General features: G+C 64.1%; 1 protein-coding gene across 6 annotated transcripts in view; it reads right to left on the bottom strand.

The window, feature by feature from the left end:
• Positions 1 to 12,423, bottom strand: part of Ncor2 (nuclear receptor corepressor 2) — a 119,443-nt gene that overhangs the window by 36,095 nt on the left and 70,925 nt on the right. For all 6 annotated transcript variants that reach the window (XM_013154560.2, XM_013154583.2, XM_013154623.2 and 3 more), the window contains 3 exons: positions 6,896 to 7,017; positions 5,773 to 5,945; positions 4,448 to 4,510 (listed from right to left, as the gene is read on the bottom strand). In XM_013154560.2, coding sequence (XP_013010014.2) covers positions 4,448 to 4,510; positions 5,773 to 5,945; positions 6,896 to 7,017 — 358 coding nt within the window. The remainder of the gene's footprint in view (positions 1 to 4,447; positions 4,511 to 5,772; positions 5,946 to 6,895; positions 7,018 to 12,423) is intronic.

Genomic DNA, 12,423 nt, shown 5'->3' with positions numbered 1-12,423 from the left:
GTCCCCGCCGCGGCAGACCCCCCGCCCCGCCCCCGCCGCGGCACTCACATGTTCTCATCCGTGGCTCCCCCTCGGCCAAGTTCTCTGGAAACATCCGGCCGGCGGGCGGCTGGGCAGCGGGGAGAAGTGGCGGGAGCTGGGCAGCCGTGGCTGCGTCTGCTCCTCACATCCCCGTCCACCGGGAGGAGGCGCAGGGCGGGCGGAGGCGGCGCGCGGGGACGCGGGGCTGGCCGGGGGCGGGAGGCAGCGCCGCCCACCCCAGCCCGGGCTCCCACTCTGCGCTGCCCTCCCCGCCGCCTCTGCCCACCCAGTGCCTCCCCGTGGGGATCGGGGTGCGCAGGACGCTGTCGCTTGGGCCTGGTGGGCAAGGGATGAGCCAGAGCCCCCAGACCCCAAAGGCAGGCGAAATTCACAGCCCCAGGCTGCAGCGCCCGCGGCCCGTCCTCCTGCCTGACCGACCCAGCGGCCGGCTGAGCCGTGGCGCGCTGAATGTGACCTCCAGACGCGCGGGTGCGGGCGGGGGCGCGTGGCGGCCGCCCAGGCCCGGGAGGGGCGGGCCGACTTGGCACCGGCTCCCTCCTCTCCCAGCCTCTCCCAGCCGCGGCGGTGGCGGCGTCAGCACTGGTAACAGATGAGGGTTCCAGAAAAACACCGCTTCTGCTGCTTCTCCTCCACCCCCGGCAGACGGGGAGCAAACAGCCTCTTCCGACGCTGCCGCCAGCCCTCCCGCCCTTCCACCTGCAGTCGCCCGGGCTGTCCCCAGGCTCCAGGCAGGCCCAGGAGCACCATGGGGGGCCCTCAGCAGGATGCTGGGTTCCAGGCCGGCCAGTGGGACCCTGAGCAGCATGCAGGGGGAGCTCCAGGGTCCCCCCATGGCTCTCTGCTGCCAAAGCACCTGGGGCACCGGACAACCGCAGAGGGGCCCTGCCCCACCCCACACCCCACACCTGCTGGCTCGCCCCAGGTGGCTCCCCAGGCTGAACTTTGGAGCAGGATCCGCGTCAGGGCCATTCCCTGACTCTGGGGCCATCGACCTGCGCTTCCTTCCTCCCTCAGCCTTCCCCAGGGCAACGGGCACTTCTGGAGCTCCCCACACCCCCTTTGAAGCCCAGCCCTAGTCCCAGGCCAGAAGGCAAAACCTGGCCCTGCTGAGGACCCAGGTCTCCATGGCTGAGTCCAGTGCCTGCACCCCCTGGGGAGCGCTAAGCTGGCCGTGAAGGATGCCATTCTTGTGCTGTCATCACTGCCTCACGTGACTTCCCCAGGACCTACAGGCCCTGAAGGAAACTCTGCAGCCTTGAGGGCCAGGTTGCCTGCAGAACCAGCCCTGCTCCTTGGCTCATGCAACCGAAGGCACTTACTCTGAACCCCAGGGTGCCACAGGCCATTTGTACCTGCTGTTCCTGCTGGAGCCTGGCTTTCTCACAGCCCTATCTATGTCCCATGGGCTGGGCTCCAGCGCCACCTCCTCAGAGAAGGAGGGGGCCACCAAAGATGTCACACAGAGCTGTGCTCTGTTTGGGGCCCACCGCCACCTGAGTCCATGGGGTGGGTGCCCTGCACCCCAAGTGTACCCAACAGTAGAGGCTGCCAGCGAGCTGACTTCTAAGGAAGCCCTCTGGTTCTCAGGAGTCAGGACAGAGGAACTAGGAAGTGAAATGGAGGAGGCAGGAGGTGGGGGAGCTGCAGGGTGCCGGTGTCTCCTGGTGGGTTGGGGCTGGGGTAGGCCTTGGCCTGGCCCTGGGGGTCCCCACGACCCTCTTCCCCCAGTGCCTCACAGCTCCCATCTGCTGGACAAAGCAGAGGCCTCCCAGGGGGTGGACAAAGCAGGGGCCTGTGGGCAAGAGGGTGCACCCACCCCTGAGAAACTCATCTGAAAACAAACCTCCCGCTCTCTGGGCTCCAAGGGGGCAGAAGCCCCAACATGGTGCCTGCAGGACCCCCCAGCCCACAGCCTACTGTCCTTGCCTGTGCCCAGCAGCCCTGCGCCCAGGGCTGCCATAACCCATGCAATGACCACTGGGCTGCACTGCCCACCAGCCGGGCAGGCAGCTAGGGATGGAGAACTCGTGAGCAGGGCTCACCCCATCCCACCCGTCTTCACCCCTTGCTGCTCTGTGCCTGGCTGCCCAAGGCTCCAGTGTGACCCGCTCACCCTGCCCTTGCTTGGGCCCTGGAGGCCTGCTGGGCTCTGAGCTCTGCTGGGCACCCCGCCGCCCGCTGGCTCCCAGCCACCTGAGGAGGTGGGGCTGCCAGGCTTCTGCTCAACGGGTCAGGACTGTGCCAGGCCAGGCTGACCTTTCCCAGGGGACCCAGAGGCCTTTGCCAGCCAGCACCTGCTGGGCCCTCCCTCCCACATGGCACCCGGCCCAGGCAGCCGGCTGGTTTGCCAGGCAGGCAGCTTCCTGCACAAGCTCTGTCCCCACCCAGGGTAAGTCCAGGGCAGCAGCCTGGCCCCTGCACTTGGGGACCCTGTGGTCCCCTTAGAGACCCAGCCAAAATCCACCCCAGCGTCCCTGCCTCTCACAGACTCCCTCTCAGGAGTCAGCAGCATCTTGCTCCACACACTGCCGTGCCACAGGCCCTTTGCACACACTGTTCCCTTGGGTGACGTCCCTCCTTCCTTCCTCCCTGGGGCACAGCACCCAGCCCAGGGCACTACTTGTGCAGCCTTCACATCACTTCCATTTCCACTGTGCACCCAGAGCTGCATGACCCTAGGCAGCTCACCAAGCCCTTTCCTCTTCAGAATAAAGGCAGTGACAGAGCTCAGTGGGGAGCAACTGTCTTCTCCCACCCAGAGAAAGAGCTGGGACCCCGGAATCCAGAGAGGCTCGGCTGAGCTACTGAGTGCTATTTGGTGCCACTTGAGGCTCTAAGATACAGAGCTTCAGTCTGTGTTGTGGGGGCCCCCAGAGACAGGCCAGCTCCAGGCGAAGTGTCCCCCACCCCTACCGGTTAAGGACTGAGCAGCCACCTGGCCCACACAGCTGCTGCGGGGCCCTCTCCACGCTCGGGCTCTGACGAGAACTCTCAGAGCTGCTGCACCTGCGCCATGTGGGAACACGCGCCCTCCCGCCCTGGCAGCCTCCCACACGGCGGTAATTGTCCAGATTGCTGTCATTCGTGGTGCTGAGCTCAGGTGTCCTTACAAATGTCACCAAGCAGGAACCAGCCACCCGGCTCCCCGAGAGCTCGGCTCTGCCGGCCCAGCCTTGAGGCTGCAGGACATGCGCCACCCAGGCGGTGACTCAGCCTGCGGCCCTCCTGCCCTCCTCAGCAAACCAACGGGCTTCGAGCATCAGGAGAGGAGACAGGGCTGTGGGACGCCTGGGCAGAGACCCAGGGCCTCGCACTGGTTAAACGTTACTGTGAAGCCGGCAGCACCTGACACCCTGGGAGGCTGAGGCAGGATGACTGACTCTGAAGCCAGATTGACCAACCCACAGAGCTCACGGCTGGCCCGGACTACCGAGTCGACCCAGCCTCAAACAGCCAGGACGCAACCGAAATAAAGGCTGCTACGCAATCATACTCCTTACTTTAGGTCTCCGGAATCTTCCAATTAATTTAGACAAGTAAACCAGGTCTTGAAATTCACACCAGGTGTGCAAGTGCCACAGGCCCACAATCACAGCACCCTGGGTGGCTCAGGCAGGACGTCGCAAATTCAAGCCCAGCTGGGCATCTTAGTGACACGCCGTCTCAGAATTTAAAAAGGGCCGTGGACACAGCTCTGGTGAAAGCCCCACTTAGATCCCCCGCAGGAATAACTGTTGGACAGCACACACCACACACAGAGGCCATCGGTCTCAGAGCTCGGGATGCATGCAATGCCATCAGAGGTGGACACGACAGGCCGCACCAGAGGAAGCAGCACCCGCTGCCAACAGGAGCCAAGGTGCATTGGGGGCCACTGTGCCTGCCACCCAGACCCCGGTCCTGACTTGGGGATGAGGATGGAACCTTGTGCAGGGGATAGGAAGCCAGGCGCCACCCCGGTCCCAGCACTGCTGGAAGAGCCACTCAGGACAGTCCTATGTGGGACAGGAGTCTCCCACTGGGGACACCAACTGCCAGCCTGGACACTGGTCCCCTCTGCAGATGGCCTTTGAGGCCAGGAAGCTGGCAGCGATCCAGCAGTGGGCCCAGGGCATCAGGGCCCCAGCAGCCGCTCACCCTGGCCTGGCCTCTGGGTGTGGCACGGCTTCAGGACCGGGAAGGTGTGGGGTGGCCCGGAGTCCCAGCCTCCACTCCTCAACACCTATCACAAGGTCACCAGGAAACCACACACGACCTTGGCTCTGAAACCTTATGCCCCCAGCCCCACGCCACTAAAATTTACCCTGCCACTGATACCACGCCACTCCACACAGCCAGGAAGCGGCTGGAGCCTCCCACGCACACTCACGACCTCCACGAGAGCTATGTGTTGCTCTGGCCTCACCTTTCTTGGCGGTTTCCATCTCCTCCTCCGTCCAGCGTGAGCTCTCGTTCATCTCCAGAGAAGCTGCAAAGGGATGCAGCCATCGGTGGGAGCTCTGGGGCTACACTCCACCTCCCACGGTACCCGATCCTCGCGCATCCCAGCGGGCCACTGCCGTCACAGACCAGGAGACTGAGCCAGGCAAGGGCCATGGCTGTGACAGCTGGCTCAGTCTGCACCTGGCCGGGAAGAGGTGGCCCACCGGGTGACGTGGTGACCACCTGAGGGTGACGAGGGCAGGAATGTCCAGGGGTCCAGTTCAGAGGTCCCAGCAGGCTCTGTTGGGGGGGGGGCTGTCCTGGGCACAGCAGGGTGACAGGACCACCCATGGACCGCAGCCCCCATGCTGAGCACCAGCTGTGACCTCGAAGCATGTCCCAGGCGTCCCCACATGACCAGGACAGAATAAGGGACCTGCTGCCTAAGAGACAAACTGCCAGCTTCAGGGGCCAAGAGCGGTGGCCACGTCTCTGTGTGGCCTCCATGTCTAAGTGTCCTCCAGGTGCCCTGGACGTGAGCCTAGTCCTCCCCTTCCTATGCTTCCCTTCCCTTCTGGTGGCTCACAGTCACGAGGGGGTGGATACACAGGGACAGCCCGGGGATCAGCACCCGGCATGGCGTGGATGCTCTGCCAAGACCAGCCGAAGGCTAGAGGAAGTAATGGGATGGCAGCAGGGCCGGGACTGGGGACAGACAGGGATGCCCATGCCTGTGCAGCACCCCGGCCACGCGGCTGGTGGAGGCGCAGCTGTCTGGGACCCCAGGAAACCTGGGACAGGCTCCACGGGGCAGAAGGTGCTGGAACAGTAACGAGGTGGAGGATAGGGTGCGTTTCCTCCTGCAGCCCCGCCCTAGCGTGGGCCTGGGCGGCAGGTGGGCCAGGGGGGCAGCAAGCACACACCCGCAGGCCAAGCACCCAAGAGGGCGTGGGCTTGGGGCCCTTCTCTGGGTCACACAGCCTGAGCTGCAGATGCGCACTGCTGCCCTCTCTGGCAGGGCTGTGGAGCTGCAGCCCAGGGTTTTCTCCCTCACTTGGGAGCAGGAGGATGGGCACCACTAGGCAAAAGGAGATAACCAGGCCCACCAGACACCAGCAGGGCACAAGGGGCCTGCAGCACCCACCAGCTGCTCCCGCAGGAACTGGGGCGGATGTCGGCCCGAGGTCTGCCTACCACCCAGGCCCACTTCAGGCTCTCCCGCATCTGGGCCCCGGAGCCAGGGTGGCCCCAGGACCTGGCCGAGGGGAGACTGAGAAGCCAAGACCACGTCCCGGCCCCACCGCTCACCCAGCTCGGCGCTCTGCTGCGGGGTGACCGCCTCATCACTGTTGGCCTCGCTGGCCATGGAGCGTGTGATGCGGCCCTTGCGCCGGCCCTGGCTGTTGGCAGTTTTTCGGCCCTTGGAGGCCACGGCTTCCCTCTCATCGTTGTCCTCCCCGGAGGTGTCGTCCGTCTTCTCCCTGAAAGCCAGAGGGGGATGGAGATGCGCTCACCCATCCAGGACAGCGCTGTTGGTGGGAGGGGACCCTCTCTCCTGCTGTGGGGGCTCCCCCTGCTCCCAACTCAGCAGGAAGAAGAGGGCAGGGCTGGGGAGGGGCGGCCAGTCACACCACAGGCTGGGCCTCTGGAGACCTGAGACCTGGCGCACGTATCAGGGCTGGTGGGAGCCATGACTGCTATAAGCACCAGCCAGGACTGGGTTTGGCAGTGGCTTGCTTCTCCACTGGGCAGGGCCAAGCGCCTTTCTGCAAGGTACACCGTCCCCCTGGGGGACACAGGCTGGCAGCGCTGCACAATGCTCCTGCCTGCAATAGCAATGGGTGGGGGGGACAGGGCGGGGCTGGTAACAAGGCCACTCTGCTCCCCAAGGGGACGCCTTCCCAAGAGCTCTGCATGCAGCCACACCTGGCTCTGCGTCTCCAAGTGGCCCTTGGAGACACTCCATTGGCCACTGAACTGCATGGACCTTCAGTCCCAAGGGCTCCCTGGGAAGCCAGCCTAGGAGTGTGGCTGGGGTGGGTCCCCCGCCCCCCTATCTCTTCGCTGCAAGGCGTGGTGGGACGGCAGCCGTAGGCTCCCGGGGCGCATTCCTGGGCCAGGGTAGGTGCCGGGCACCCAATGGGCCACCCACAGTCCTGCTGGCTGCAAGCCTGCCTCAGCCTCCCAAACTACCCCCTGCTAGGGTCCAGAGCCTGGGGGAGGAGGACGGGAGGGAGAAAGAGGCACCTCGGTTGCTCCTGCATTTACCAGCTCAGCCGCAGAGCTCAGGAGCAGCTGGCCCTCAGGTCCCGGAGGTGATGGAAAGAAAGGGAGGCGGCGGGGCTGTGGAGGGCAGCGGTGAGCCCGTGACAGGCCCCGATGCCCACCTCTACCCGGCCCTGCCCTGGCCCAGGGAGCCCTCCAGTCTTACTTGATGAGCTCTTCCTTGCCGTTCTCCACGTCCGGCTTCTCCTCCTCCTTCTCGGCCTCCTTCTCCTTCTCCTCCTTCTCCTCCTGGCTGCTGCGCGGGGGCGGCGGGGGCTGCTGCTGCTGCTGCCGTGGGAAGAGCAAGGTGGTGAGGCGAGTGCGTCTCCGTCTTGGCACCGGGCCTTGCAGCCCCAGGAGGTGAGGAGAGGCAGGGGCAGGGGAGGCGCCAGGCACAACCCCAGGTTGTCTGTGGCTCCTAGAGGAGCTTGCCCGCTGCATTCAGGTCTCCTCACCGTGGTGATGGGAATGTTGGCCGGGACACAGAGGCGCACACCTCTAATCCCACCACTCGGGAAGGCTGAGGATGGCAGCATCTGGGCAACTGAGTGACTTCGCGGGACTGACTCAAGAGGGGCCCCAACTCCCACCCTACTCTGGGCCGGGCGGCTGGGCCCCGACTGCACGGGCAGTCTGCAGATACCGGCAGGACCTGTGGTCAGTGGGCCACTGGCGCCGCCACAGGGACACTGCTCCCAGAAAACACCATTAGTGAGGACGAGCGCCTGCCGAGTGCGGCCCATGTCAACAGAACTGGCTCCCGGATTCCTGTCTTTCAGCAGCTACGAACCCCAAGACCCCGGGCGTCACCTCTGCTTCACAGATAAGCACTGGAGACAGAGGCTCAGGACCTCAGCCGAAGTCACAGGGCGTTTTCTGGCAAGACGGACCGCCCCGCTGCCACCCAGGCCTATGATCAGAGAACCACATGCGTCCTTACCCCAGGTGGGTGCCAGGCTGTGCAGAGGTGGAGGGGAGAGCAGGTGGCAGCTGCCCCACACTGTGATCTGAGCCCCTCTACCGCAGGGACTGCAGGACTGGGCACAGCACCCCTGTGGCCCCACTAGCTAGGAGGCAGGCTGAGGGTGATGGGGTGTGACCCTCAGACATCCTCAAAAATGTGCCAGGCCAGGGATGTGGCTCAGGAGAACACTTGCTGGGCACCCAGGAGGCCCAGATTCATCCCAGCACCAAAAAAAAAGGTGTGGTGGCTCACCACTCAGGACATTTGCTCATTCAACAAGCACCCCACTCATCTACCACGTACTTTGTGCCCCAGCAAATAAGTCCCACTGACAGGGGCGGACCTCAGGAGATGTAGGGGAGCAGAGGGGTACTGGGGCCCAAATGTCGGGCCTCTCTCTTTCCTGCGGACCCGGGGATCTCAGCCAGCACAGCAGGGAACATCTGTGAGGCTCAGAGGTCTTTGGGCACCAGCTGTCCCTGCTCACAAGCCAGGGGCGGTGTAGGACGCTGCAGGGGTCTAGATCGAGCCCGAGAACTGCGGATGAAGCCATTATCCAACACCGCCAGAGCTGCGCCCCACAGCACCAGCACCACCTGAGATGCGTGGTCCCCCTGCCTTGGGGCACTGGGTGGCCACAGCCCCTCTGCTCCTTCTTCCCTTCAACGTCGGGCTGGAACCCAGGTCCTCAAACATTCGAGGGGCGCATGCACTGCTGAGCTGCCCCGCGGCCCCAAAGCTCCTTTCTGATCCTGAGTGGACTCTGTGCTAGAATAAGGAACAGTCTGTGGCCCTCCAGGCCTAAGCAGCTCTGCCCCTGCCTTAGGGCCTTTGCATGTACTGTGGCCTCAGTGAGAAAGCTGCTCTTCCTCTGACCCTGATTGTTATCAGTGACTCAGCTGGGAGCCCAACACCTCCGCAGAGCCTCCCTGTCTCTGGCTGCTCTCTCTGTGAGGCAGGAGCCAGTGTGTGTCTTGCTCACTGGGAATCATCGCAAGGATGTCACTGCAAGGTACTACAAGGTCCGCAGGGCAGTTGTGGTCCCAGGGGCCTGGTTCAGAAACTCTGGGCTCAGCCACTCCCACTTTTGCCCAGGGTCCCTGGCCTGTCCTGGTGATGTCACATGGCCACCTCCTCCACAGCTGCCCTCAGCCCAGGGAGGGGGTGGTTCCCCATGCCATGAGAAGGCTGCAGTCCCTGGTCCTCTCCCTGGGGCAGCCCTGGGTCCTCCATCCAGGGTGCAGTGTTTTGGACACCACCCCAATTGGCCACCACCAGTTCCCGGCCAGCCTGGCACCCAGGATCCACTGCAGCCCCCCGGGGCGCCCGAGTAAGGCACACCCACCACCTGCAGACCAGCCTCAGCTCATCCTGGCCCTCGGCCCCTGGTCCCACGGCTCTCCAGAGAGCTGCCAGGCGCAGAGAGCTGCAGAGCCTCAGCTGTCAAACAAGGTCACCAGCTCCTTGGCACAGAGCTGGGATAGGAAAGAGATGGGGAGGTGAGTGGGGTAAGACCAGGCGTCCCCTCCCCTGCTGCCTGGCCTCCTCTGCCCTGGCTGGGGCACCTCCCTCCATCCAAAAAGAGCTGCTCCGCAGGGAGGACAGCGCAGTGGATGGTCCCCTGAATGACCTGACTCGCGAACCCCCCCACAGCTGTCACAGGTCGAGCACCAGGCAGACACAGGGGAGGCTGAGCCCCTTGATGGAAGGAGCAAGGGTGGCCCAGAGCCACTTGAACCCCACCCCACCCCCGGCCAGCACTACCCCTCGAGGGCTCCACAGCCACCTCACAACCTTCCTGGTTACCAACGCCATGGAAATAAGGACAAGCAGGGAGCTGGGAGGGGACAGTAGGTTGAAGAGGGTTGGTCACAAGGCCCAGGCCTGCCCAAGCTCTGCTGGGAGTAGCCCAAGGACCGGCAGTGACGTCCTTGGGGGAAGGGGTGTCCCAAGTACAAAGCCTACACATTAAGCAGAGCTCTACAAATATGCAAACGCATAGCCGACTGGCCAGAGGGACAGGGCAGGCCACCACGGAGAGGGCACATGGCCTGGCCCCAGCCATCAGCCTGCAGCACCCACTCAGCTCGGGGCTGTGCAGGGACCCTGGGAATGGGCAGCCACCCATGTCCTGCTTAGACCCAGGCTGCAGTGCACCTCAATCACACTGAACCCAGGAGACCGGAAGTCTAACCACAGGGAAGCGCACAGCCTGGTGTCCTGAGGAGTCCCCGCCCGTGGTCAGCACCACAGGCCTCCAGCACCAATCTACCAACCCCCCGATCCATTCAGGTAGAGGAGTGTGCCCCATCAGAGGGCCCCAGCAGGACACACAGGGCATCCATGTTGGTGCAGGGCCACCAGGCCTAGGAAGGTGCGCTCTGCCCACATGGCCCACGCCAGCCTGCCGCGCACAGCAGGCACTTGACATGTGCACACACAGTGCATGGTGAACACGGGGCAGCAAGGGCTGCGTAGAGCGGCATCTGCTGGGCACAGAAGCCACTTGTGTCACCCTCAGAGGCACAGGAACTGCACCAGGCTGAGGCACCGTGGTCTCCCTGTGGCCACCCACAGTGGCTTCTTCGACCCCCGGCCACTCAGGAAAGGGAGGCACCCAAGAGCTGTCCAGGAGAGCAAGAGAGGTTGAGGGAGCTGACACACAGACAGACACACAGACGCAGGGTGTGCGGGACCCCAAGCCCAGGGGCACAGGGACGGCTGGACCGGAGCCAGACTCCAGGGCCCAAGGACACAGCACAAGGCAGGGCCGAACACTGCATCCCCCGCCCTGCCCCAGGGCAACCAGCACCTTCCCCCTGCAGACCCTTTCAGGTGTCCCCAGGGCAGGGCCCAGCCTGGCCCACCGCAGCCTCTCCAATGATGCAGGGGCTGGCCAGCCCCAGCCAGCTGCCCTGTGTTCAGCGCCATCCAGCTCCAGCTGGCTCTGGCCGAGAGAAACTCCCTCCAAGCCCAAGGGCCACTGGCACCACTGCGGGGATGAAGCCAGTCACCCACCTCCCAGGCTGGGGCTGTCGGGGTGCACAGAGCAGGGGCCGGGTCTGGGCTGGGCTGGTGGTGCAGCCCACTTCTCCCAGCACCCCAAGGGTGGGGTGGGGCGGGGCGGGGCAAAGCACGCACAGGTGAGAGGGCAGCTGAGAGGGCAGCGCTGGTCGCAGGCAGGCCATAGGCTCAGTGGTCCCAGGCCGCCAGGGACGTGCTGAGTGTCGGCAGAAGAGGAGGAGGAGGATGGGACCCATGGTCAACGCTGACGGTTGGCCCACCCTGAACTAGTACTACCACCCCTGAGGGTCCTGGCCCCAGGGAAGGGGTGGCTGCCTGTGCCTGTGGCATCTGCCTGTGCCCACATCTCGAGGCTGTGGGGTCTTCAGAGCAGCAGACCATTCAGGATCAGGGTCAGTGTGGGGCTGGCACTGAACTCCTGCCCCTTCTCATCCTGGCCAGTCTGCCAAGCTGTCCTGAACTGTCTAACACTCTGATCCTTCTGATTATGCACTAGAAATCTCTTTAGAGAAAAAGCGTCTGCTTTTTAAATCTGGATAAAATTTCTTAGAAAGGAAAGGAAACTCCTGAAAACTGCAGAGCTTAAAGAACTTGCATTTCTATTGAGCTGTGTGTGTCCCCACAGCCGCCAGAGAGGAGCCCCAGGCAGATGCGGAGGTGGGCTGGGCGGTCTGGGACCTGGGACAGAGGCCAGGCGGCTAGGAGCTCCGGGTGCCCCAAGGATGGCGGCCGAGAAGAATCAACTGCTCTTGGCCAGAGTGAACTTCTGTCCCGCTCAATCCGGCACCCAGGGCTGGGTGATCAGAAAGGAGCCCGAGGCCTGATGCAGCCGGGAGGCCTGTCTATCTCTCTGTCCCTCTGTCTGTCTACCCATCTGTTTGCTCAGGAGACAGAGCGCCCCAGGGGCTCTGCCCTCACTGCAATCAGCCAGGGGCTACAGAGACACAGCACAGCCTGGTGGGGCACACATCGGCACTCGAGGCCAGGAATGGCTCTGCAGCGGGTGCCAGGCTGGCCCCGAGGGCAAACATGGTTGAACAGTGGCCTGTGGGTCACTGAAGGCCAAGCCACTTCCCCCTGCCCAGAGCAGACTCAGCCCGGGGCCCCTCCCCTCCACTTCAGCCCCCAAGAGCTCTAGTCTGCCCCCCAACCCAGGGCCCGCAGGGACAAAGCCACACTGCTGTCTCGGGTTCCTTGGGGACTCATCCCTACTGCCTGGGCCACAGCCATGGGGAGGGAGATGCGCCCAGTTTCCGGCACAGTCCAGCAGGAACGCACCACTGCCTCCTCCGTGCCCCAGCTGGCCACCTGCAGCTCCTTTCCCCATGCCTGCCCCTGACTCCAGCTCCTCTGTCCCGCCCGGCACCAACTTGCCCTTTGCCTCAGGTCTAGAAAAGTCCCCAGTGCTGCCATCAGGTCTCTGAATGGCCCTGGCTGCGCCACCAAGCCTTGGACCAACATGGGTATCTGTCAGCAGCCTTCACACATCTACAGGGACAAGAAATGGGCCTCGGTCCCGGGCGACCCACCAGGACGCAGCCAGCACTGCCCCAGCCCCATCTGCCAAGCTCCGCTGCCCCCAACCTTCTCGATCCTTCACCCGGCGTCTGCACAGCAGCTTCTCTCCTTGAGGCAGATACCTGCCTGCCAGCATTTCCCAAAAAGGCCAGCGCATTTCGGGCTCCATGGGCCACATGGCTCCTGTT

The sequence above is a fragment of the Cavia porcellus genome, unplaced genomic scaffold (genome assembly GCF_034190915.1).
Source record: "Cavia porcellus strain 051 isolate PalLab524CR breed Dunkin Hartley unplaced genomic scaffold, mCavPor4.1 scaffold_16, whole genome shotgun sequence".
In the NCBI taxonomy this organism is placed as follows: Eukaryota; Metazoa; Chordata; class Mammalia; order Rodentia; family Caviidae; genus Cavia; species Cavia porcellus.
The sequence above is the reverse complement of the archived record's forward strand: the minus strand, read 5'-3'. Positions and strand labels throughout refer to the sequence as shown.